Source organism: Sciurus carolinensis, chromosome 4 (genome assembly GCF_902686445.1).
Source record: "Sciurus carolinensis chromosome 4, mSciCar1.2, whole genome shotgun sequence".
Lineage (NCBI taxonomy): Eukaryota > Metazoa > Chordata > Mammalia > Rodentia > Sciuridae > Sciurus > Sciurus carolinensis.
The window spans coordinates 15181168-15208131 of NC_062216.1; the positions used below are offsets into that span (position 1 = coordinate 15181168).

Below are 26964 nucleotides of genomic sequence, written 5' to 3' on the forward strand. Positions count from 1 at the left end.
CGTCCTCCTGCCTCAGTTTCCCAAGTAGCTGGGATAACAGGCATCTACCACACCTGACTGGCCAGTTACTCTTATTGGTACTCTCATTTTCCAGTTGAAGTAATTCGGCTTGAGTTGATGCTTTATCTTCACTGCAGAGTACAATTAATCTCGTAAGAGCTGGGAAGAGAAAGCTTGAGTTTTCCGACTAGACTCTCCTACCCTTTTACTAGCTGTGGTGCGTACCTATCAGTATCTCTCTGACCTTTACATAGGCTGAATTCACAATCCATTGGTCAGTTTTTATACCATGAGTTTGGTTGTCCCTCCAGACCTTGAATTCTGATGTCTGACTTGCTAAATCTGTGACACAGTAATAGAGTTTAGGATATTACCCTTTTTGTCATTCTTCACTCCTTTGCAAACCCAATGAGATGAACTAGGCTATATAGATGCCATATGCTTCAGTGCATTATGAATTTTCTTCATGGATCTCAAACGAAAGTGTAATTGTGTATGGTGCCTTAAGAACTGTTCAAAGTTTTTTGGGGGGAGGTGGGGAAGGAGAGGTGCTAGGAATTAAATCAGAATGCGGCACACACTAAACACAAGCTCTATCACTGAACTATATATACCCCCAGCCCTGTTGTATTTTTTGAAAAGTATTTTTAGTTGTAGACAAAAAGTGTTTATGTATTTATTTATTTTTATGTGGTGCTGATTAAACCCAGTGCCTCACAGGTGCTATGCAATCACTCTACCACTGAGCTACAACCCCTGCCCCTGTTGACTGTATTTTAGTCAGTTTGAACTACTGAGGGATCTTACACAGAAGAGTGGAAATAAATTTGCTTTGCAGATGACATTTTCTGCTTTTCTTTAGAGTTTCCTTTTCCACTGCTGACAATCAGAAAGCTATTTATAGATGCTAAGTATTTGATGAATGAACAAATGACAAAGGGCAGCAGTTAAGTTTTTCCAAGAACTGTGTTTTCTGAAGGGGAGTAACTTTCCAAACTTGATTCCACCCTCTACCCTGATGGTCTGATGTCTAATGGTCTGACAGCTGCTTCCTCTAGTTGATCTTCTGGCCCTGAAAACACACCAAAGTGGCTAACAATCAGTGAATTCAGAGTATCTAAGGCACCCAAGGTAAAGGTAGTGGATCCAAAAGAAAGCTAAAGACAAGAACCCCTTTAGACATTATCTAGCATCTAACTGGAAGTTGCATAATTATGGCTGATAAATACATTTTTATTCTTTTAAAATTTATTTTTCAAGCAAGGCCCAGTTAAGGTTTTTACAGGTTCCCTGTGACTTTTTCCCCCCCTCACCTTTTTTGCTTTAATACTTGAGACTTTGGCAACATTAGATGTCAGCTTAGGTTTCTAGATCTAACCAAAAATTTTATATGAGGACAGTGTTGACTTGTGGCAAGTAGGACATAGGGAGGTGTTTTGGACCTTTGTTATCATTTTATCCCATTACCATGGATATTTTGGAAAGTGATCTGTGTACCTGGGTGAAATTTCATAGGGTACACTTCAACATTTTTCCACTTGGGGGTAAAAAGTCCTTAATAACCCCATGTTTTGGAGAATGAAAAGCCTTTATTTCTTAGTAGGCTGTCATTTATCATCAGAAAGTTGGATCTTCTGAAAGTCATTACTTCCTAAAATTTAAAAAGTTAAAAATGTGACCCTGAGCCCTATTTATTTGTTCTGAGGACAAGGTCTAAGTTGCTGAGGCTGGTCTTGAATTTGCAATCCTCCTGCCCCAGTCTCTGGAGTCCCTGGGATTAGAGGAGTGTGCTGCCGTGCCCTTTTTTTTTTTTTTTTTTTTTTTTTTTAAATTTGAGATAGGATATCGTTACATTGCTCAGGCTGGGCTCAAACTTGCAATCCTGCTGTTTCAGCCTCCCAAGTAGTTGGGATTACAGGTGTGCACCACAGTGTCTGCCTCCCTTCGTTTGATTAATACTTTCGTGAGAAAAGATAACCCCTATTTGGGTCAAGCCAACAAAATCAGTACACACACACACACACACACACACACACACCATTTAATAGTCAACAGTAAAGAATTTGTTGTTTCATGGTAAGGTACAGGAAAAAGTGCCTAGGAATAGACTCCTACATAAAATTATTTTTTTTTTTTTTTTTTTTTTTTTTTTTTGCTGCGGTGCTGGGAACCCAGGGCCTTGTGCTTGCAAGGCAAGCACTCTACCAACTGAGCTATCTCCCCAGCCCATAAAATTCATTTTTTGACTGAATAAAACCACAAGATTTCTAGGACTTAAGATAACTTCGCTTTTATTAGGTTGAATCATATAAAATTAAGAATCATGTTTTACCAAAATGAGGCTACTGGCGGGAGGTACCCACTCTTAAAATTGGCAATTAGGAGGGAACAGCCCCTTGGCCACTATACTCGGCCTGTTCTGAGGAGACCACCATGCCTGAGGAGTTTCTTGCCTCAAATTATTTTTGTGGCAAGGAAGGGGAAAGGCTCTGGGATTTTGCAGATGGACTGGCATCTCAAGATAGTTGGAACAAAGGGGACCCTTCTTCAAGTACCTGTGAGAAAATTGTTCCTGTTTTGTTTTCAGAATTAGAATTCTAAGTCCCTGGAGTATGTGCCAGGAGTATTTTGCATATCAATGAAGCCTCACCACTCACCATTTTGTATCTCTTCTAGGCTTACAGGTGGAACTTACATCACTCAATTCTATTTGCCTTTTTGTGTTTGTTTTTTTGGTGGCACTGGGGATTGAACCCAGGGGCCTTCTACCACTGAGCTAGGTCCCCAGCCCTTTTTGTCTTTTATTTTTGAGATGGGGGTCTTGCTAAGTTGCTGAGCCTGGCTCTGAATTTGTAGATCCTCCCACCCTAGCCTCCAGAGTTGCCTGGATCAGACTTGTGCTAGACAGATTTGCCATTAGAATACAAATTTTTTTTGTCTTCAAAACAACTTAGAACTGAGCTGATATGTTTCCAGAAGGCTGAAACAGCACAAAAAATGAGCATATAAGGCAGACAACAGTGGCACTCTTGAACCTGTGAATCACTGGATATTAATCTACAGTAAGGTACACACGCCTGCTTTCCAGCGTTCCTGATAATGAAGCTCCTACATCCTTAGGTACTGTGCAGCTCAGGAATTAGGAGGAGTCCATATTCACTAGTGTACTTCATTTGCTATTATCTGGCCCATAAGGTCTGTAAAGTATTCCAGGGAATAACATTTGCCCTTGAACTTGTCAGGGTCTATTGAATGATGTCAGAACATTAAGAAAGCTGGGCATTCTTTAATTACTGCTTGTCCATGCATGGCCATGTTAATACCTGGATGCAAGCAGAGATAGAGAGTGGCTTCACTTTACATCTGGGGATGACATATGCTATACCCTATGTATGTCAGTCGAACCACTCATACTTTAAAAGAAATTGAGTCAGACTTAGTCCAGGAATTGTTCTTTTTTGTTTTTAACCTAGGGGTGCTCTACCACTGAACAACATCCCCAGCCCTTTTTATTTTTCTATTTTGAGCACAGTCTCGTTAAGTTACCCAACCTAGCCTTGAACGTGCTATCCTCCTGCCTTACCTTCCACAGTCACTGGGATTATAGGTGTGGCCACCACTTAGACTTAGTCCAATGAGAAACAAGTTGATTTTTAAGGTTGAGAGGACTCTGTCACCCACTGGCTTTTAAGAATGCATGTTTTGAACAGCTTTGTGTTTAGAGTGAGACACGTCCTTGAACACACACTCGACTTGATTGCTGAAACCAGGTCAGTAGAAACCATTGAAGTTTATTGGCGGTCACAATGCTTACACTGTATGCAGCAAACACCCTTACAAGTCTATCCGCAACCTGATCACGCAAGAAAGGATTCACCACACAGTCGCCAGAGGAAAAGGAAAAAAAAAAAAAAAAAAAAAAAAAAAAAAATTAACAGGCTTGTTTCTGGGGGTAGAGGAGAGAAATAAAATTAAAACCTAATTGATGAGTGTCCCATGGGCAAGAGCTGAACTAGAGATGTGAACAACTAGCAGCAACAATTGTGGAAAAAGTACAAGGCAAATAGCTTTCTCCATTAATTTTCCTCTGTAGGTTAATTTTTTTTATATTCAAAACATTTATTATGGTTTTCATTTTATAAAAATGTATATTTTCAAGGGGTGGGAAAATGTTAAATACTTCATGCTAGGTAGACCTTGTTATTAAGAACCCCTCCCCTGTCGTAACTTCCTCCAGTACATACATTCACGAGTGCAGGGTACATACATAAATATCCACACACACACCCACACACACTGCCTTGAGGGCTGGGGAAGACAAAGTCATGGCCACACGCAGTTAGGCCTCTGGTGGACTCACCCAAATTGCTCAACCAGAGAGCAACTGGCTCATTTACTTCTCTGTGGTCTCTCCCTTTTGCAGAGACCAAGAACCCTAAAACACATAGTTAAATCCAACTTTTAAAAGCAAGAGGCATCTGTCTGAGGATGAGGGTAAGCAAAGTGGGAGAAAGGATGGAGATAAGAACACCAAACACTTTTAGCTGGAGTTACTTGTCACTGCAAGAGGTCAGGGGACCTAGGGCAGCATCCACAGTTAAATGAGAGGGACCGTGCTCTGGCATGGCTTAGAGTTCCTAATAACAAGGGTTAATACAGCAACAGGAAGTGATCATTTTGGGGGCAAGGAAAGGGCAATAAGAAAAAATATACATTTGGAATTTTTACTTTTTTTTTTGCCTCTCTACACTGTGTCACTAAATATATCTCTGCACTTTCACACATCCTTGTCCAGTAAAGCTTCAGGCCACCAGAATACACATTTTCTTCACTCGCATACATAACCCCTCACATCAGCATTGGTGCACTAGACTCTGTAAAAATTTTTCAGTCACACTTTTTGTTTTTAAACTTGAGTCAATATAAACCTTGTTCAAAATGTTATGAAAAAATGTACATGTTTATACAAGGCAGGTTGTGGCAGGACACTGGGGGTTCTCCCCACTTGGGTGGCCCCAGGAGGAAGGGGCTGGAGTCTCAGATGTTTGTGTCTCTGTCTCCTCCCACCACCCTTCCCACCCAGACGCCCAGGAACCAGCAGCGCCCTGCCCACTAGTGAGTGCACACACACCCCCATTCCCTGGGGAAGTAGCTAGTTGACCTCTGCATTTTCCCCACACCCCTGGAGGAAGAAGCCAGGATCAGCCAGGCCCTTCCCCTTGCAATTGTTCACCCCTCTGGGCCACACCAAAGGGACGCTGCTCTGTACAAGTAGAGTCCAAGGAGGTGTCAGCTCATCATGTCATTGCTATTCACGCCATAAGTGGAATTCTTCATCGAGTCGTTGACTTCTCGACGGAATGCTGACAGGTTCTGGGTGAACCTGCAGAGAGGATGCATGTGGATTGGGGGAGAGTGGAAGGGGAAGGTTTTATATATAGCAGAGGAGTGGCTACTGAGAAGAAAAACAAAGGAATAGATGGATTCCCGTTCTAGGTCAGTTTCTATCTCACTCTTAAAACTAAAAGGGAAAGTTGGCTAAGCTTTGCCCCACTTTCTACCTGGCAATTTCATAGTAAGCTAGAGATGGTCAAATATAGGGACCTGCAATCCACCATGGCATTACAAAAGGAGTATCAATCACAGGGGTGGGAAGTAACCCTCACAAAGGGAGGGTGGTATAAGAGGATGAGGCTGTCTCATTTCTTAATGCCAAGAGAGCAGTGGTATGGAGCTCTGTTTCCCAAATGGCAGCTGCTAACCACATGCTAGTGAGCCATATCTGTGGCAGGGACAAATTAGAACTGAATCAAACAATTTAAAATTCAGTTTCCCAGTCAGATTTTAGTTAATTTTAAATTAAAACACCTTAATTAAAATTAAATAAAAATGAATTAAAACCCCCAGATAATCAGTTCGGCTACTTAGAAAACTTCTTAGTATGTTTGGAACAACCTGGGTATGGGAATCTACTTTGTCAACAAGAAATTTATGAAATCTAAATAGAGATCAAGGATGACTGATGAAATTTAGCTTCTGAACTGAGGTGTGCCAGTAAGTATAAAAAAATTTAGGATAATACAATAAAATGAATGTTAAGACCCAAGTGTAAACTGATTATATATTGACATATTTTAGATAAACTGGGTTACATAAAATATTAAAATGAATTTTGCCTGTTTCTTTTTACTTTTTAAAAATGTGGCTACTAAGAAATTTAAAATTATACATGTGGTTTGCTTTCTATTGGACAGTGTTGGTTTAGATGGGCTTCAAATACAGAAAATGACCCTCCTTTCAATGATTTAAAATATAACAGTTGCCCAGGATTTCTTGGCAGGGTCCTCTGTACTTACCTGTCTCTATTTTTTGTTAGAAGATTCCGCTCAATGCCTTCCATCAGGTTTTCAAAACACAGATGCATGGCTTGCTGCTTCTCTGGTGGCTGGCTATTGACGATACTGTTCCTTAGGTCAGAAAAATACTGTGGGCAAGGAGTGAAACAGAAGGTAAGAGAAGATGGGGAAAAGCAAATTAGCCTTCTGTTACTTTTTTTTTTTTAATTCAGGATAGTATGTCTTCATTCTACTTAGAAAAATAATTATTATTTTTGGTGATACCGAAGAGTGAATTCAGGACTTTGTGTGAGCACTCTACTACTGAGCTACACCCTCTTCTTTTTTCTTAAAATTTTGAGACAGGGCCTTGCTAAGTTGCCCTGGCTGGTTTTGTGACTCTTTTGCCCAAGTCTTCTGGGTAGGTGGGATTACAGGAGTGTGCCCAACTAAACATCAGGAATTTTAAATTTGTAAAGCTCCTTAAGATGTTTTCTTTTATAGAAATCTCAAGACCTGTTTTTTTTTTTTTTTTTTTTTTTTTTTTTTTTTTGTGGTGCTGGGGATTGAACCCAGGGCCTTATGCTTACAGGGCAAGCACTCTACCAACTGAGCTATATCCCCAGCCCCGACCTGTTGTTTTTGATAGAGCTGGAATTAAAATTTGATTTATGAAGTGAGCTGGTATACAGGTACTTTCTTCTTTTAAAGGAGTTTCTCTTACTACTTGGAGGAAATGAATTCTCCACCTTTTACCCTTTGAACTGCCACAAGCACTACTTGTAACAGGCAAGCTGAATAGGGCATGCTCAGTAAATTTCTGGTTTTGCCATACTTCTGGGGTATTTCTAGAAGTCTTTACTTAGTTTAATTTTTTGCAGTACTAGGGATTGAACCTAGGGTCTCATGCATGCTAGACAAGTGTTCTACCACTGAGCTATATTCCTAGCCCCTTCTTTTGAGACAGGGTATCACTAAGTTGCTTAAACTGGCCTCAACTTTGTGATCCTCCTGCCTTAGCCTCCCTAGTAGATGAGAATGCAGGCTATACCACTATGCCTGGCTTTCTATAAGCCTTTCTCATAGTACCTGAAAAATGACAGCCAAATGTATGTCACCACTGCTTCTGCAGTCAGGAAGCTGGTTCTCCTACCTTTTCGTTAAGTAGTATCAAGCCAAGTAGAGGTCGAGACATAGACCACTGGTTCCTACAGTCTTCGAAGATGATGATGTTCAGCACCGTGGACAGCATCTGAAAATGGAAAATCAGGCAGTGACCTAGTATGTGGCTACCCAAGATAAGTTGATAGATTCCCAATAGAGGAGGGTGTTAGGCTAAAGGATGTTTCGGTGTAGGGTAAACAAGACAAATATTTTCTGAAGCTTTGTACTATTGCTTCCAAGTACTGGTCTCAGATCAAGGCAAAGGGTTTGTGCCATTCAGAATAATAATTCAGAACCTGATTTTTTTCAGATTTTCCATATCCAATGATTACTTAGTAATTTCAAAATTCACTATAATTTTTACTTTTTTTCCTTGTGGGGGGGATATTGGAGATTGAACTCAGAGTGCTTTACCACTAAGCTACATCCCCAGCCTAATATTTTTTTTTTTTTGCGGTGCTGGGGATTGAACCCAGGGCCTTGTGCTTGCAAGGTAAGCACTCTACCAATTGAGCTATCTCCCCAGCCCTTTACTTTTTATAATAGACAGGGTCTTGCCAAATTACTGAAGCTGGTCTTAGACTTGTGATTCTTCTGCCTTAGCTTCCTGAGTTGCTGGGATTACAGGCATAAGCCTCTGCATCCAGTCCACTGAAATTTTAAGACACGAACTCTCCCTTAGCAGTGTGAAACTGAGAGGTTAACTCATCATCTTGCTTGGCTTCCTCTCTCTTCTATTGTTGGACAACCTATCACTGCCTCCTACCCCTTGGCAGCACCCTTACCTGCTGGATCATCTCTGGATGCTGCTGCATGATATGCAGAAAGCGGTCGCTCTCCTGGTTCAGGGGAGTTGTTCTCTTCTTGGTGCTACGTGACAGTTGCTTGAAGAGGTATGTCACTATGTGGTCCAGGCAGGAGCAGCAGCCTGTGCATACCATGGTGTCTGGAACCAAGTGGGGCAGGCAGAAGAGAGAAGGGATACTGAGCTGCTGAAGGTGACTTGGGCAACAGAGATCACGTTTGACTGAGATGCCAGAGAGGTACACTATTAAAATTGGGCATGTGGCCATTTTGAGTAGCCAAAGTCCTACTCAGGCTGTTTCCTGTTAACCTCTCACCCCATCGTACCATCATACAGCAAGGCCCAATTTCTAAGTTTGTTTTTTTTGGTAGCACTGGGGATTGAACCACTGGCAAGTGCTACCACTGAGCTTCACTCCCACACTTTTTATTTTTATGATTTTTTAAAAATATTTTTTAGTTGTTGATGGACATTTATTTTCATTTCTTTATATGTGGTGCTGAGAATCGAACTCAGTGCCTCACGCAGGCTAGGTGAGTGCTCTACCACTGAGCCACAACCCCAGTCCCTTATTTTTAGTTTTGAGACAGCATCTAGTTAAGTTGCCCAGGCTGGCCCTGAAGCTTACAATCCTGCCTTTAGTCTCCCCCAGAGCTGAAATTACAGGTGTGTGCCACCATACTGAGCCCAATTTCTAAGTTTGAAACTGAGTGTATGGTAATACATTACATAAGTAAACATTAAATTACTGGCTCAATGGGTTGGATGTTATGTCTTCAGCAAGCACTTCATTTGTGCAAAAATACTGTGCTGAGTACTTGACAGGTATTATCTTTGTCCTCTCAAGAACTCTAGAAGGTCTGTGTTCTATTTTACATGAGAGAACCGCAGTTTGGAGAGTTTGTGAAACTTGCTGAAAAATCACACTGCTAGTAACTGAAAACACTGTGATTAGAATCCAAGAAGGCTGAGGTTTGAGTCTATGCTCTGAGTTACTTCATACAGCCTGTGGACATCTACATTTTTTAGAATGGGGTTTATTGTTATCTTCAAAGCATCTTGGGGAAAGCCAGACTTGTCTTTGTCCCCCCCCCCCCCCTGTACTAAATAAAGCTTGAATCCAGGGATGTTCTACTACTGGGCTATACCCTCAGCCCATTTAATGTTTTATTTTGAGACGGGGTCTTACTAAGTTGTTGAGGCTGGCCTTAAAGTTGCAATCATCCTGCCTCAGCCTCCCAAGTCATCAGAATTACAGGTGTATACCATTGTGCCCAATTCATCTGTGAGTTTTTAACAAGGGAACATGGTAGCAGAACCTGTGGACTGAATGCTAATTAGGAGAAGCAAAGGGGCTGAATGATGAATATTTGAAAGAGTAAATAATTCTCTGATACCTGGAGTGCAGAGGTTCCTCTAACTTTTTTTGGTACTATGGATTGAACCCAGAGGCACTTTACCACTAAAGTACATCCCTAGTCTGTTTAATTTTTTATTTTAAAGTGGGTTTCACTAAATTGTTTAGGGTCTCACTAAATTGCTGAGGCTGGTCTTGAACTTGTGATCCTCCTGCCTCAGCCACCCAAGCTGTTGGGATTACAGGTGTGTGCCACTGTGCCCAGAAAGGTCCCTCTATTTTTAAGAAGGTATAAAACAGTTTTCCAAAGCAAGATCTGACACCTGACTGGACTGTTCTAGATATGGATATGCTCCTGATGGAAGTAAATGTGTACCACAGAAGTGGCACAGACATATGGATAATTCACAACAGATAACCCAGAAGCCATTTTGTGTACATTTTTAATGTATCTTGATTATTCTGCAGTTAACTTGATTATTTCTGTTTTGCCTAGGAGGACTGCAAGTTCAAAGCCAGCCTCAACAACTGAGGGAGTCCTTAAGCAACTTAGCAAGACCCTGTCTCTAAATAAAAAAAAAAAAAAAAAAACAGACTGAGGATGTGGCTCAGTGGTTGAGCACCCCTGGGTTCAATCCCTAGTACAAAAAAAATACATAGCAAAGCTGCACAGGTGTTACCCAAGTTCCTAGCCATGAACCCTGTTGGCAAGAAGGAGCCAAGAACTCCAGATAGCTACACTAATGCAGAAGAGTTAGGAATGAAGTGAAGCTGAATTGGTGAGTAGGAGCAAATTTGAATGTCACGAAGGCACCTGGTTAGGGTGTTCAGACGCTTTCCTAAGGGCAGTAGAAGCTGTGGGTTTTTTATACAACCAGCTCCATAACTTTTTTCATCCTAGTCCATGCAGTTCCTATTGACCATCTTGTTTCTAGGTTATCTCCCCCAAATTTTTGTGTTTATATGTGCACACATGCAATCCTCCTGAGCCACTGTGATTACAGGTGGGCACCATGAGCCTAGCTTGGTATGTATGCTTTGTTGTCAAGCCTTCCCTGACCCCACCTTTTCAAAGCCAGGAGATTAGATGTTCTTCCTGAGGGCCTGTGGCACACTGCACTCACCCCACTGCAGTGTGTAAATATAGTAAACAGGCAGGTGTCCATTTGTGTGTCTGTTTCATCTACCAGATACAAAGCTCTTTAAAGACAGGGACTATGTGTTGTTAATTATAGTATTCTAGTGTCTCACACAGTGCCTAGTACTTAGGAGGGGATCACTAAGAACTTGCTGCATGAGAATGTACTATGACTATCATACTCTGTTGTTAGGGTCCACTCCCTAATATAATAATCCTTTGAACACTGGGGCAGGATTCTCCCCTTCTGTTTAGTTAAGTGGTATATAAATCAGTCCACTGAGGTGCTTACCAAGTGCAGTAAGTCCTTCAGAAATGGAAGAGAGAATATACATAATAACATGAGGTTCCAGGCTTGCAATAAAGTTCATATGGTCCTGCGTCAGGACTTCCAGTAGTGAATAATAAGACTGGCTGAGCTTGGGGTAATCCTGTGGCAGAGAAGGAAGAAGATCAGCCTAGTCAGTGCAGGCTTCAGCATGGTGGAGGCAGACCTTAAATAAAATAGTTTAGTTCCTTTCAATTGGTTAAACAAAAAGCTTGTTATAGCAGAAAGGAGTCAGCTTGTAGTTTCTTGGGAGAAACATTCAATCATAGTCACAGGTTTAAAAAAAAAAAGTGTGATGAGGGGCAAGATCCTATCAGTGAATGAGGCTTAAGGCTTACCAGGAGATCACTGTGGGGAATAGAGAGAAGCAGCTTAATGAAGGTCTGCAGAGCATTGTCCAGGGCATCGTCTCCATAGAGACGGAAGACTCCAAAATTGACATAACTCCCACTGAGAGCAGCCTTCAGCATAGAGAAGCAGATGGAGATGCCTTTGAGTTTTAGAGCATACACTTGATCCTTTGGGACCTCTCCTAATGTCAGGATGCGATTGCCTGAGTAGACACGTAAGATAAATATTTAATCAGTCACTTCAGAATTAATAGTTTTTATGCCACCCTGACCCTCCTATTCCAAAGGTATACAAGTTCTAGCAGGCCCTTGCTAGCAGCTGGCCCTGTGATACATATATATGAAAAACAGAGCACCCCCAGGAAGGCTGTCTTGACTACTGCCAGGGCTAACCTGAGACTGCATGCTGCTTACAGTGTGATGGCTGAGCCAGATTCACCTCCAGGAGCCCGTTCCTCTAAAGTACCTACCGTACATCGTTATCATCTTGCTGGTTTCTCGGAAGAGCAAGATGCCATTGGGGGAAGAGACATCAAACTGGAGTCGCTGGGATCTGAGCAGAGAACACAGAGGGAGAAAGAGTCAAAAGGGTTTTCTTGGAACATAGGGGTACATGAAGCTCTCACTAGAGTAGGTCCCAAGGTGAGGATAACCAAGTTAGCTGAAGATATTTAAACAGTTATGTTGCTGATCTCTAAAAGACCAACACGCTATATTCATGTTTCCAGTGCTGAAATTAAAAAAACTGTCAAGAAACAAACAGAGCTGGGGTGAGGTTCAGTGTAGTGTGCTTGCCTAGCATATGTGAACCCTGAGTTCCATCCCTTCCACTGAAAAAGAAAAGCTGAAAAACAAGCTGGGTGTAGTGGCTCATGCCTCTAATCCTAGCAATTTGGGACGCTGAGGCAGGAGAATGCAGTTGGAAGCTAGCTTCAGCAACTTAGTGAGACCCTGTCTCAAAATAAAAGGACTGGAGATGTGGCTCAGTGGTTGAGCACCCCTGGGTTCAATCCTAGTGCTAAAGCAAACAAAAAGAGGCAGTATATAAAATTACTCTTTTAAAATCCCCCATTTCTCTTGACATATAGCTTCTATCACAGTCCTTTGGGCAATAATTTAATCACACTTACAACCTCAGTGGCAACTTAGGGAGGAAGGGGTATATACATTGTTACCACTTTAGAAGAAGAAAAGATACAAAGGAACTTAGATTGCCACAAGAGAAGTCAGGCAGAAAAGGAAAATTTTTTCAACAATCTTGTTTTGAGTTCTTTGTTCATCAGACCATAAAACCTCTTTTTGGGTCAGATTTCCTCCTTTTTTTTTTTTTTCTTTTTTTTTTGGCAGGGTGGTGGTGGTGGTGATATTGGGGACTGAACCTAGGGGTGCTCTACCACTGAATCACACCCCTATCCCCTTTGGAGACAAGGGTTGGCTTTGAATTTGTGATCCTCTTGCCTCAGTCTCCCTAGTTGCTCAGATTTGAGCATCTGACAAAGGTTGGTGAAGTCTCAAATCCAGGAGCCCATCTTGACTCCCCTGTCTCCATCAAATCCATGAAGACCTAGTTCTAAAATATGCCTTGAACCCACCTACTGCCTATGGGACCTCCCTGTTTCCACTCCTGCCTGCAGCGGTCCCCATTATTTACACATTAGGCAGCTAGAACAATACCTTTAGATGATGTAACCAAGATCATTTTACAACCTTGCTTAAAATAAGCAAGCTTCACACTGCAATGAGAGTTGATGCCAATTCCTCTCTGCTGCTGCACCAGGCACCAGGAGAACTGGCCTCTGCTGAGGTTCGACTCTCTGTACAGCCTCCACTCACCAGGCTCCTATCAGTGGCATTTTCTGTCTCAGATCCCAGCAGTTCAGCCTCTCTCAGCACTCCTGCAGCTGTGTTTTGGTTAGAACACCCCTTACATTTGCAGGGCTATCAGTCTTCTGTCACTGAGGTCTCTAAGAGGCCTTCCCTGAGCCTCTTATTCCTTTCATTCCCCCCCACTCCCAGCACTTAATCACAACCTGAAGTTGCCTTTTGTACTTTTTGGTATTGTTTGTCCTTCTTACTGCATGTGACAGTGAAGAAAGCAGAGATTCTGCCTACCACAACAGATACAGATGTGGCCTGACACAGGTTGGGTGCTCTCAAGTGTCTATTTTATAAATTACTGAAGTACATCCCCAGACCTTTTTAAAATTTTAGTGAGGACAAGGTCTCACTAGGTTGACAAGGCTGGCTTTGAACCTGCAGTCCTCCTGCTCAGCCTCCTGGGTAGCTGGGATTACAGGTGTGCACCACTACACCCAGCTCTAAGGTAGTTTTGAAAACCAATTCTCTCAGGGTGCCAAGAGAGACAGATACATACACCTGAAATTCTAGCAAAGCTAAGGTGCTGGCCTTTTCTTTTTAACCATTCATAAATTGTTGGGTAAATTTAAAATGTGGTGTTTTGGAAGTCTTTCTTACTATTCAACAAAAGTAAAACTTTATTGATCCCTCTTCAGTTTGTCCAATAAGCACCTTTCTAAAGGAAGGATATTTGCATACATTTCATGTCCTTCTCTACTCTGAAATGTGCCAGACATGACACCATTACCACATTGACTTTTATATCTGTAGACAGGGAAATCAGAATCTTGTTTGCCAAACTTCCTTCTCATAAGAATGGAAATCCTGAGAGTGATACAAGACTTATTTCCTGCAGGCAGCTATGGCTTTGTGTGGTTGGGGATATTCTTTCAAACAAAAAGAAACTTCTGTAGGTTTTCCAATTTGATAGCAGTGCATCTTATCTCCCAGTTTTCCCAAAGCATGAGATAAAGAAAATTCTCTCAGGGTTTTCTCAGCTAAAGGGGCAACTGTGCCCTTCTGATGTCTTCTGCCTGTTTACCTGTTATGAACTAGTTCAGCCATCAGTTTGAGCACAGGTGTGGTGCAGGCTGGGTCATGGTACCAGAGCTCAATGGCCCGCTGGAGAATTGGCATGTAGGATGGGTAACTGTAAATGAGAAGCTAAGGAAGAATTTCTGAATCCAGAAAGATAGATACACTTTATACAGTGCCTTTCTTTTTGCAAAGCACAACGTATTTCATATTGTTATTTATTCTTTACCACTGCTATGATGGGACACGGGATAAGCTATTTCCTTGACATAAATATTTAAACTGAGGCATGCAGATTTGAAATGGTCTGTTTAAGATTGTGAAGTAAATTTAGACTTCCTAATTCCTAAAAATTGTTTTTCTTTTCTTTCTTTCCTTCTTTTTTGGGGTGGGGAGTATATTGAACCATCTCTCTTTTCTAAGTGTAATGGAGTTTACATGCAACAGTTCCACAGTGATGTTCAGTAAAAGAGAAACTGGGGAATGACCTCATTCATGTCCTAACCTCAGGCAACATTGTGCTGTTAGACCACTTTGCAGTGGTGGCTTATAGGACACATGGCAGACCTTATGGGAAATTCCTCATCTTCTTGCCTCACCATGCTACCCTTGCCAATTCCCCGTCCTGATAATCCATCATAAAGTCATACTCCAGTTAAGGCTTGTATACTATAATTTTAGTTTGAGTTAGGATACATCCATTCAAACAGCATCATGAAGCTGGTCTTGGCATTGAAGGCGAAAGCTATCCCTCTCAGGTCTCTCACTAGGCCAACTAGGGTTCGCTGTAATAGAAGACAATAATGTAAAAATAGAAGAAAAGCCAAATCTATAATCATCTAATGGGGGAATTCACACATCATGTAAGTAATCAAATTCTTCCTTCCACTGTTTAACAGATACTCCCCGAATATTGTGCATCAATTTCCTCCAAGCTAGAATGGGATCTTTTCACTTGGAAAATAAGTTCTGAAAAGCTTGTTATCGTGTTGAGAACCCTCAAATGAAAATCCAAAGTAGGAAATGCTCAAAAATTCAAAACATTTTGAGTGATATGAAACAAATGAATTTTGTGTTTAGATTTGGATCCTATCCCCAAGATACCTCATTATGTATATGCAAATATTTAAAAAACAAGAAGTAAAAAAAAATCTGAAACAATCTGATGTAAGCATTTCAGATAAGGGATATGCAACCTGTACTAAGAAAATAGGATGGTTTGTGGCTCAGTATAGCAAAAAACAAGGCTGAAAGTTTTACAGATATTAAAGTGATAAATGTAAGCAAAAAAAGATTAAAAAAAAAAAAAAAAAAAAAAAGGCCCACAGAAGAAAAGGTAGAAGAGACATATCCTAAAGGTCTGTGTCTTAAAAGAACTCAAACGTAGACCCTACCAGAGGGAAAACAAGGGGCAATCTATGTAGTTCCTTCTCTTTGGTTTGGGTCTGGAAATAAGACTATCATGTCTTATCTTGGGGCTGTAAATTACTGTACTCTCCTCTGACAGAGATGTGAATGAGACATGGTCTTAAAGAGGCGGAATGACTTGCTAGTGCTCATGTTGCTAGGTGGCAGGAGGGCCCATCTTAGGACCCACAGCATGCACCAAGACTTCAAACCCAATACTTTGTCAACAGAATTTTTACTTGGGGGTTCTATCAGCATTAACAATGTTTTTATAAACTTGAACAGTTATCAATATGCTCAAGAAGGTAGAACATATGGGGATCCTGACTCTTTTGGCAAAAAATTACCACACTTCTGTGAAGAGTGTGCTTTAAGCAAATAGTTCTATTCCTGAGCTGATACCAGAAGCTCAATTTTCTAATCTAAAACATGGTCAATCTAAAAGACTTGTTCCATGGGACGTGACAAAGATGTGTCTGACTGCTGTAGTCCAAGGCCAAGGACAGTCTTTTGGGTAATTTTTACCTGCTTTTTATGGAACTAATATGATAGGAAAACACATGATATTCACTGATACCCCTTAATTAAGTCCTTGATATTGGTTAATACTGTAGCCTAAGTCACCAATATGTTCCACATTTACTCTCTCATCTTTTTGAATGGTACCCATCAGATCTTAAAATACAAGGATAAAGGGTAGCGTTGGACAAAGTGATGTTGCTGACTAGCCTGATGTGAAGGTGGAAAACTATGGCACTCAGACAAAAAAGGAGAACTTTACAATATCAGGTAAAGCCTGGCAATACCCAATCTGGTGGCTCTCCTACTCAGCATGGTGCTGTTAGGGACACAGGGGAAGGCACTACCAATATATTAATGTCCTGGCACCTTCTGATTTGAGCAGCTGCCTCTAGGTCAGGAGAGCAGGTGTGTGAAATAAAAAGATCAAGAAAGCAACAATCAAGGAACGACAATTTGGAGAGTCAGATATTAACAACTGAAAGTAACTTAAGATCCATACATATAGAAATTCAAAGAAGGAATCTTAATGGAAATGGGAAATTACAAAAAAACTCATCAAGTATACACAAATATTAAAAAAAAAAAAAAAAAAAACCTTGTGGATTCTGAAGATTGGTTTCACAACAATGTAGAAAGGCTTAACACTACTAAACTGTACACACAAAACAGCTAAGATGGTAAAATTTATGTATTTTTACCACAATCAAAATAAACGTGGGATAATATGCTAAGAGGCATTAACAGTTTTGTGTTGATTATATCAGGAAAGAAGGGCTGCAAAGAAGTCAACTGAGTAACTCTAAAGCAAGTAACATGAAAATGAAGATGAGAGTGGAAATGAATAAAGTCAACTAAAGTGGAAATGAATACAACAGAAAACACACACAACAGAACTACAGTAAAACCAAAAAATGTTTGCTTTTGTTTTTTGTCAAAGACTAATAAAACTGAAAAAATCCTACTCAGGATTGATCCAGAAAAGCAATGGTGGCAGACCCCTGTAATCCCAAGCAACTCGGAGGTCTGAGATAAGAGGATCACAAGTTCAAAGCCAGCCTCAGCAATTTAGTGAGACCCTGACTCAAAATAAAAAACTAAATAAATAAATAAAAAGGGCTGGGAATGTGGCTCAATGGTAAGGTGCCCATGGTTCAAATCCTGGTAACAAAAAAAGACAAGAAAAACAGCAAAAGTTCTAATATGCAGTATCAAAAATGAAAAAATATGCAGTATCAAAAATGAAAATCTTTAATTATAAAGATATAGCAGTGACTAAAAAGTCAGGAAACTGTAAATACTTTATGTTAATAAATCTGAAAATGCAGATTAAAAAATCTTGAGATGCTTAAGAATAAATATACTTTAATATAAAAAGTTAGACTTTAATATAAATCTCTATTACTTCTCTAATTTCACAATCCCAAGAGAAGACGTGCTAACCAGTGGGTAGTATAAGGATGAGCACTACTTTGGCAGTGCTGGCTAACCTGGACTCTTTCAGGGACTCTGTTCCACCAGAAGCTGATCAGTTGGTGGGTGACAGACTTACCTTTGCCTCTTGCTCATTGAAAGTGTTAGTGCTGAACATCTGGGCCACAGCCTCAAACGCTGCTGTGAGTGGCAACATGAACTGCTCGTACTGATCTTCATCCTCTCCTGCAAGGGAAACAACCCCACGTGTCACCCTGATTCCAACAAATCGAAGCTGTGTGCCTGAGAAATAAGCTGGGATTAAAGATGAGTAGGCCCCAGTGTAATTCCAAGGGTCCCTTCATCCTAACAGGAATTCACAGTAATTTAAGAACAAAATGTATATACAGTCAACAAATTCTAAAAGTAGAAAACAACAAACTTTCTAGTGCAGGAATGCCCTAAGTTCTTTAGATCAAGTCACAGTATCAGAGATATATGTATGTGTATTAGGAATAACATGATTTATTTTGCCTTCATTAAGAACTAGAATCAGTCAAGAAAGGACAATGGCTGATATGAGAACTAGGCAAGACTTGAGCCTGAAAGAGGTACTTGGGACGCTTTCTTCATGTTTATTTTTCTTTTCCTTGTAATTTTTCATAAACCTAGATCACATGTCATTTTAGTAGGATTAAATTCAAATAGCTTAAAATTAGAATAACCACTGAGCTCCAGTTATTAGTTGACCCAAACCACTATTATCACCACCAGTGCTACAAGATGATTAAATGCTCCTGGTTCCTACGTGCTAGAGACCTGAACAATGAACCCTTGTTGACTGTCTCTAGTGGGTTGCACCTCAACTTGGGGTGGAGGAGATATCTGGCCAACAGGATACGTTTAGCAGTCTCAAAGCACAATTCCTTTACTTTACAGATGAGAATTTCGTAGTCAATGCATATCAGACAGAAACTTTGGGAACATGCTGTATTCCCTTCCAGTTATAGGGACTACGCCAGCATGATGTGTTCTTGGTGAAATTCAACTGTTATTTCAGATGGTTTTGCTATTACTGAAACAACAGAGAAGATTTCCCCCACATCTGGTTTTCTGTCCTCAACTAAAAATTTAAACAGTGCCAGATTACTTCGTGAGCCTCTAGGATTTATTGCAGTACCTAAATCCACCATGAGGAGACGCCCAAGTGCTGTGTAGAAGGTAGTCCGACACCGCATGTCAGTCAGGTTGGACTGATTGTTAATACCCAAAAATGAAAAGTGCTCGCTCTATTGAAAAAAAGAAAACAAGTTAAAAAGGTAAAAACATGGGTTAGAGGCAGAATGCAAGCCAGTAATTTGAGAATTACTGAGCCCTTTTAGGCTAATGGCTCCATGGTCATTCCTTAAGGATGTAAGGGTATTTTTCTTTTCTTTTTTTAATTATGTGGTTGTTTACCTGCTAACAACTTATTTCAGGTATGAATGTAGCAGGTGACATCAACATAGCTCAGGTCATCCTGATCCCCAAAAGTAGCTCTGACACTAGGAACTGTAATCTGGCAGCGTGATGGGAGTGGGAACAGCCTGTGCTGCGGTGGCAGCCAGGACCTCAGCTTGACCTCTCCTCATGTGTGTGGATGGTGGAGAGAGGATGGGAAGAGGGGCTCAAATCACTCACCGTGTGATTGTTCAGCATGAACTGTACCGCACTAAGCTTCACTAGCTTCCTTACACTACTGTACGTAAAGACAAAGTCAAGGATAGTGTGACGCCAACCAAGAGTCTTTAAGATAAAAAAAAACACCCCTAGGATTAAATACAGTTTACCCAAACATCTATTTTTCTAAACCACTTGAGTATACCATTACTAAATAGGAATAAAAGTGTTCTCTTCTAAGCGGTATTTAACTGATCAATAAGAAAACAGTCATATTAAATACCTATCTGTAAGGAAATCAATAAAACCCAGCAGTTTCTCCTATGAATTATGAATCTCCTAGAGTAGGTTTCCTGGGTGGGGGTTCCAAGAGAGAACCTAACTTAAGCCTACACTCTCGCCTAAGGCAACCAGTGTGTACCACGAATAAACTCTTTTCCTATTCAGAGTGACACCAGCTGTGTACAACCTTTGGGAGAACTGAGGAGAAAAATGGCTCAAATACTTTTATAGGGTTTACTGTTCTTGTAGACCCCTGGTTGTGAAAAGCTGACCTAGAGCAATTCAAACTTTATAGCAGACATAATCCAAGTCAAGAGGAAAGACAGCCACTACTCCAGTTGCAAAGCTTGGCATCAGGATGCTTCCACCAGTCAGCTGGGAACTTTGTTTTCACTAAGGATGTTAAAACCTCAGCCACAATGTACACCTGTGAACTAGGTCTCCTGGGTATTTCAGGACCTTAGGACTAACCAGGGATACATCTATAGTAAATTATTAAGTTTTGTGTTGGCTCATTTTAGGGGGGGGGTCTGGAATTATTTTGGATTCTGTGTGGGTACTGCTTTTGACTTCAGGAAAATGGAGGACACCCAAGTATATACTATAGTCAATGAAATTAGCAACAGCAGGAGGCCATGACTTCAAAGACTAGCATGCCATACTGTATGCTGTGCACAGAAGCTAGCTTAGAAAAGGATATCCAATGGAGAGGTCATTGAGAAGTTGTAGTGTCTTGGAGGTGATTGGTTCACAGCGGCCCCAGTACTTCAAATTGGTGATGCTGGAGGACAAAAACAAAAAAAAAAAGCAGGAGACGCTTTTGATTTGCCTGGTCTCCTTGAAGGCTGGGAGAAGAAGAAAATCATCCATCAAGTCACCACACATCTGCATCACCAATTCACAGACATCACGACCACAAAAAAATGGGTATAAAATCTCCGTACTTACATTTGGTTGACTAGAAAAATTATCCTTCAGATAATCTTCACTACTTGGTTCCAAAGCTACACTGGCCCATACCCAGGCCCTTGGAATTCTGGGGCACTCCAGGGCTGATTTCTGCAGCAAGGGTAAGAGATTTCTGCGGCAGTGATAACATGCAGACGTATGCAATTCTGCACCTGCACCATCCACTGTCAGCTGCAGAATTCTAGTAGCCCTTGCTTCTGGATTCTTGGCTGGCAGAGTCCTTTAGACCCCCTTTGCTTTTTCCATCTTAAATTATTAACCAGCTCATGGATATGAGTGTTTAGGGCTGGGATAGTTGGAAGGAGGCAAAACATCACTTTGCACACAGCCCTGGGTAATATATTTGGCTCCTAGTGTGTGCTTTGATAAATTGAGCTCCTAAAGAGGGGAAAATATAACTGAAGGGGCATAACTTAAAACCAAAAACAAAAACAAAAAAAGGGCCAATCAGGAGCGCCAACTTTGAAGACAATTCAAACCAGATTTTGGAGATTCAAGACCCTCAGTGGGTATGATGCTTCCTTGAGAGGAGTAAGCCCGTCTGAAAGTGGGGCTCTCCCCCCGGGGTGGGGGGCGCATAACTAATGGAAATCAGCATCAGAAAGCGATGCATACTCTGGGCATCCTGGGCAGCGCAGGGATCAGGTGAGAGGTCAAGCACCGTCACTGGGGAGGGAGAGTCATTTTGCTAATGCCATGACAGGGTTTCACCTGTGATCCCAGAGGCTAAAGAGGAGATTCGGCAAGATTCTGAACAAGCCTGGAATGCTCTGGGGCCGGGCCATATCTCTAAGCACAGCTTGTCACACACTCAAAGGCACAATTTTCTGACGCAAACGATCAATGCTGGAATACCCAGGCACTGGCAGCACAATGCCCAGATCACATTGTACAGTTGCAATAGGACTGCAAGGGCCTCTTGCTGAGGGCAAGCTGAAACACTTACATTTTTCCTATGAAGACGCTTAGGACCATGGTCTCATCATTCAAGCCGAGAACTTCGGAGAGTCGGCGGTACAGCTGGTGTCATGTTAAAGGGAGAGAAAGTAACCAGAGAACATTAGAACAATCACATGCCTGGACTGTTTTTGTCCACATTCAGGGAGTAAGATGTGGGAAGAAAATGGAAACAATCCTGGGAACAACTGTTGAAGGGATGGGCTAGTTTCTAGTATTACAAAATACTGGATAGATGCTGAGCTCTCTTATTGGTCCCCTTCAATCCTGAAATCACAAAAACTCTGCCAAAACCTTCTGCTGTTCTGAACATTAATTCATGTATACAGACTAAGAACTGCCAATTTGGGGAAGAACAACAGATGTTTTGACTGGCCATTTGTTAAGCATATGGAATACAGGAGAAATGGACCCAGCTCCTCAATGAGGCTCCCAGAATTCTACACACTAAGAGAAAACATTTGGAGTATCCTGGTCCTAAAATCTGGAGGCTGTATCTCAACAGTTTCCCCCAATCAGCAATTTCACATGTGAGAAGTGAGAACTAAATGGAGCCAACTGTGAGTCTGTTACCTTTGAGGATTTCTGCACCTGGTCCCCAATGTAGATCTTACGAAACTGTTCAAAAAAGCTCAGCATGGCCAATTCCAGCTTCTCATTACCCGCCTGAGCCAAGCGAGAATCTGTTAGGTTCATCAGCTGGAGCACCCTAGAGGAAGAGGAGCAATGACTCTCAACAGCGGATAGCCTGGTCACCCTAGACAATCCAACCTACCTGAAGCAGCCAAACACACCTCCTCTCCTTATCTAGCCTACCTGAAAGGCATTGTCTGCAGGCTGTAAGCTCTGGCGAGGGAAAAAAACAGTCTCCTTTTCTGCCCCACAGGAACCACAGCTAAGGAATGAGTGGTCAGATGTTTGTCCACTGATATCATAGATGGGGTAGAACTGAGAATCAGCTTAAAAACTGTGGAAAACACTGGCATGAGGGGTCTTCGTATTTCCTAAAATTTCTGAGCATGGATAGAACAATTTAATGTGCTTCATTCATCTGTACTAACGAAAACAGACTGGACTAGCCCTGGGTTCTCAATCTCTTCTCTCAGAGTCATGAAGGGGATAGAGACATGTGAAGCTTCATTTTCATAGGCAGGTAGCACTTCCAGGGACAAAGAGCAGATTTGCTACCGGAATCTTTGTCTCTTTTGCCTGCACTCCTCTCTCCCCCCAAAAGCATACTGGAGTGCAAGTGAAAGAATACTGAATGAATAAGCATAATGTTATTGTAAATGAGTCATCTGACATTTTGATAGCGTGAGAATAGGTAGCAAACTATTTGTGACACATTGTGAGTAAATCAGACCCAGTCATTGTGCTGCAACACCTGAACTGAGAACCAGTCTACAAGACACCATATAAACTAAATTTATATATTATGACATAGTACCGTATCAGGCTGCAAAATCAGAAAGGCATTAGATTTCATTCTTGTTAAATCTTTTTTTTTTTTTTTTTTTTTCTGCAGTACTGGGGATTGAATCCAGAATCTAGTACACACTAGGGAAATGCTCTACCACTGAGTTATATCCCAGCCATTTAAAACTTATTTTGACACTTGTGATCCTCCTGCTTCAGTTTCTTGAGGAGCTGGGATTACAGGTGTGTGCCACCACACCTGATCTTTCTTATTATATCTTTGCTCAGTTCTTCAAATAATGCCAATGGGATAATGTCATGGAGACTCTTTTTAGGATTAAGGCAGCTCAGGCAAATGGCATCTGATTAACAAAATGGGTGTAGAAAGAGACAAAAGGGGAATTTTAGAGGAATAAGAATTATAGATTGAGAGGCCAAGGGTATAGCTCAGCCTATAGTTCAATCCACAGTACTGCACATAAGAAAATAAAAGTTGCCTATGATCTCAATGTGACTAATGAGGTGTAACTAGGTTATTCCCAAATTCTTTAAAAAGAATTTATAGATTGAGATGTCTGGGGACCAATAAAGTCTATGGCATCAGGTTGAAGTGTGTCCATCCCTAAGAAGAGCATCTGAAGGTTTAGAACTGTTTACAGTAGTAGCTCTCTGCAGGGTCACAAAATCATTCATAACAGCATTAAGACATTTTTGGCTCTTTTTGCTTGTAATCTCATGTGAGTGTATAGTAGGTTTCCCAGAGGCTATAGGACATGTGTGACACAACAAACTGAGTGCAGAAGCAGGTATGAGAATCCAGCTGAATTCCAACATGAGATTTGCAAACATATAAAACAACATTGTTCTTCTCATTAATTTTTTTGAAAGTAGTTTTCTTCATAATAATATATTTTATGTTAGCATTTAATGGGCTTACTAATATTTTACAATGAATTAATACATATTTTTTAAAAAGCCCAACTGCTCCTCTGGGGACCTCAATGCCTTTTTTTCTTTTCTTTCCTTTCTTTCTTTTTCTTTCTTTTTTTTTTTTAAGAGGGTATGGTAGTTCCAAGATCAAACTGTTAGAGAACATCTGCCTTAAAAAAATTCTGCCTTTTATTACTCTGTTAGGTAGGCTTTCAGAAATCACTAGTTATGTGCCATCTTTCCTTGACTTCCTCTTGAGTAGCTTGGATTACAGGTATGTGCCATCACACCGGGCAAAATAACTTGAAATCTTCAAAGTGGATGAATGGATGTGTGGCTGAGAGATGAAAGTCTGTAGTTCTATAATTCTTCCTTTGGAGACATTTGAGGAACCAGTTTCCCTTGTGACTTGTGTTGGCATGGCAAAAGCGGCCTACATTCCACTAACGGAGACATGATCCTTAAACAGAATTAATGGTTACTCTCACACTAATTTTCTTAATTCTGTCCCCATCATTTTCTTGTTGAATTATTGCTGAAATGTTTTTGTAAGCTTATAGGTGAAGCTCTCACTGTACCCATAAAGGCTTGGAGTTGGAGCTGTAGCAGGCCTTTGTTTTCATGGGTGTTCTGCTTCCTAAGACTGTCCAGTATAGGTGGACATCAACAGGATGCCGAAAGTGGCTGGGGAGTGGTCTTACCGACAGACAAGCTCGCCATCCATAGCATCTTGCTCGTCAGTGCTCGCAAAAGAAACCCGGCCACCAATCACGGCTCCGATGATGTACACCAGCCATGTCAGCCTCCCTGTGGCAGGAGGAAGCCTCATAAGTGTCATCTCCAGGGATAATTTCACCAAGATACTCTTCATTAGGAACTTCCTTAATCTTAAGGACACTCTGGTAAAGTCATAACATCTTACTTTTCTTACACAGGATGGCTACTTCCTTGCTCTGGTAAGGATGATACCAAGGGGGAAATTATCAGATAATCAACGTTCCTATATCTGACAAGGTTGTTACTTTTAAAACGTAGCACTTCCTTAGAGTTAAAAGCCCTCACTGTAGGTATGATTTCAGTTACTTTTCCCTTGTCCCCTGTGGTATTCATTCATTCGCAAATACTCTACTGTGTATATGAAGGTACTTGAGGATGAATGATGGGGGTGGGGTTGGAAAGGGAGGTGGCAAGCAGTTCAGAGTTCTGACAGTATTTCCTCAAGGTCTAGAATACCCCCAACCCCTAGCACAATATACTCACCCTCTTGTACGGCAATGTCCATTGGGCTAGCACTGGCGCTCTGCAGCAGCTCCTGGTAGGACTGGGCTGACTGGTCAAACAACTGTACAAGGAGCGCACATGTCTTCTCGTACTCACAACGCCCAATGGTAGACAGCTGGTCCAACTGCTGCTGGACCAGACCCGTATCCTCCAGGGGATCTTCTAGGCCATCTCTACTCCAAAGGGGTAAAAGGAAGGAGCCTCTCTTAAAATATGCCTATGAATTTCCCAATGCAATGCTGCTGTCTTTCTCCTTAAATTAGCCACCATTTCCTATCATAGAGGCCAACACTACTTCTAGCCAAGGAAGGATATTTTAAAAGTCAGAAGGCAGAGGCCTTTGCTCTGGCATGTCTCCCTTAGGTATATTCTACTTGACAGCAGTGACTCTTCCCGCCTGAATTCCTATCCCTTAATTTGTCTGCCTTGAACCTGAGCCTTATCGTCTCACTCTCCAAGCTCTTTCAGCTTAGTCTTTCACTTATCTCTAACTACAATAAACTTTGTGACTATAAGTACATAGTCTTTTACATGAGGCTATTGTGGTCAGATGTGTTTAGGAATTCAGAAATTTTCAGATTTGAGGAAGACAATATGATGCTTTCCCCATGTAATATAAAGCCCTCAATGGGCCCTGTGGCTTTTCAGATTTAATATTCCAAAGCAAATGTATGAATATTGTGAACAGTCATGTTAAACAGGATTAAAAAAAAAAGGTCTATAAATCATCTGATAGCTCATATCACATTTTGCTACCAAGTGATTTCTGGTGCCAAACTGTTGAGAAAATTTAGTTCACATTTTGGATTTCAGAATTGCAGCTGAGGAATAATGGGCCTGTACCAAGCCTTGCAAACCTTGTTCTATGGTGTGCTATTGTTTCATCATAGTATATTTGGCGGCAGCACAATAGCAGCTGACTTTGTTTACCATGTGTTACACACCATGCCAGGTTATATTAATTTAATCCTCATAAGAACCTTATAAGGTAGGTCTATTATCATTTGTATTTTACAATAAGGCAATGGAGAAAGTTGACCAAGAGCACATTGCTATTACCTGGCTCCTTGGGCCCAGAGCCTACATATACACTTCTCTACCTCAACACTGCCTCCCGGAAACCCACTGCATAGAGCAATGCCTTCCAGTGAACTTCATAAATATTCTGGTTTTGAAATGACTCAAATTGACTGTAACTCAAATGCACTTGACTTTGAGGAAATTAAAAATGTGACATTAAAACATTTCAGACATTCAGAGTCTAAGTCAATACTCCTGAAAAATAGCCAATGAAAAATACACAAGAAAAGACAAAACAAAGACAACTTAATTTAATATGGGTCATTTTTGAAAGGGCCCAACAGTTCTTTAGCTACAGGTTTCTGGTACAGTTAATAGTCAATGTAGAGAAAAACCCTGTGTTAATGTACAGCAATCAGTGATAGCTGCCCTGAATTTTTTCGTCTTTGAGTAAGCTCTGAAGTCAGAGTTGCTAACTGGACTTATTTCTTCAGGAGTAAACATTAAGCACCATAACGTACACATTGGAATTCTCATCACCTATGTCCTATAAATTTCTCACATCTGAAGAAAATCAGTGGCAAGGACAAACATACAAATATGCTTCGTATTCAAACTCATTGCTATAGACAGTGGAAAAAGGGGACATGACCAGGATGTTAAAGAGAAAGACGATTCTTTCAGACTTTATGCTATTCTGCTGACCAGGAGGGATAACCATAAACAAACAGTACTGGCACTG

General features: G+C 41.0%; 1 protein-coding gene across 2 annotated transcripts in view; it reads right to left on the reverse strand.

Annotated features, from left to right (window-relative positions):
• Nucleotides 1–3771: 3771 nt before the first annotated feature.
• Nucleotides 3772–26964, reverse strand: part of Xpo7 (exportin 7) — an 82127-nt gene continuing 58934 nt past the window's right edge. For both annotated transcript variants that reach the window (XM_047549110.1, XM_047549109.1), the window contains exons 12-28: nt 25182–25375; nt 24623–24728; nt 22149–22284; nt 21565–21638; nt 20350–20430; nt 19389–19452; nt 18889–18997; nt 17848–17954; nt 15066–15154; nt 14377–14484; nt 11948–12030; nt 11466–11680; nt 11092–11230; nt 8285–8445; nt 7489–7587; nt 6357–6484; nt 3772–5383 (exon numbers count right to left, since the gene is read on the reverse strand). In XM_047549110.1, the coding sequence (XP_047405066.1) occupies nt 5290–5383; nt 6357–6484; nt 7489–7587; nt 8285–8445; nt 11092–11230; nt 11466–11680; nt 11948–12030; nt 14377–14484; nt 15066–15154; nt 17848–17954; nt 18889–18997; nt 19389–19452; nt 20350–20430; nt 21565–21638; nt 22149–22284; nt 24623–24728; nt 25182–25375 (1987 nt within the window). In that variant the 3' untranslated portion in view covers nt 3772–5289. The remainder of the gene's footprint in view (nt 5384–6356; nt 6485–7488; nt 7588–8284; nt 8446–11091; nt 11231–11465; nt 11681–11947; nt 12031–14376; nt 14485–15065; nt 15155–17847; nt 17955–18888; nt 18998–19388; nt 19453–20349; nt 20431–21564; nt 21639–22148; nt 22285–24622; nt 24729–25181; nt 25376–26964) is intronic.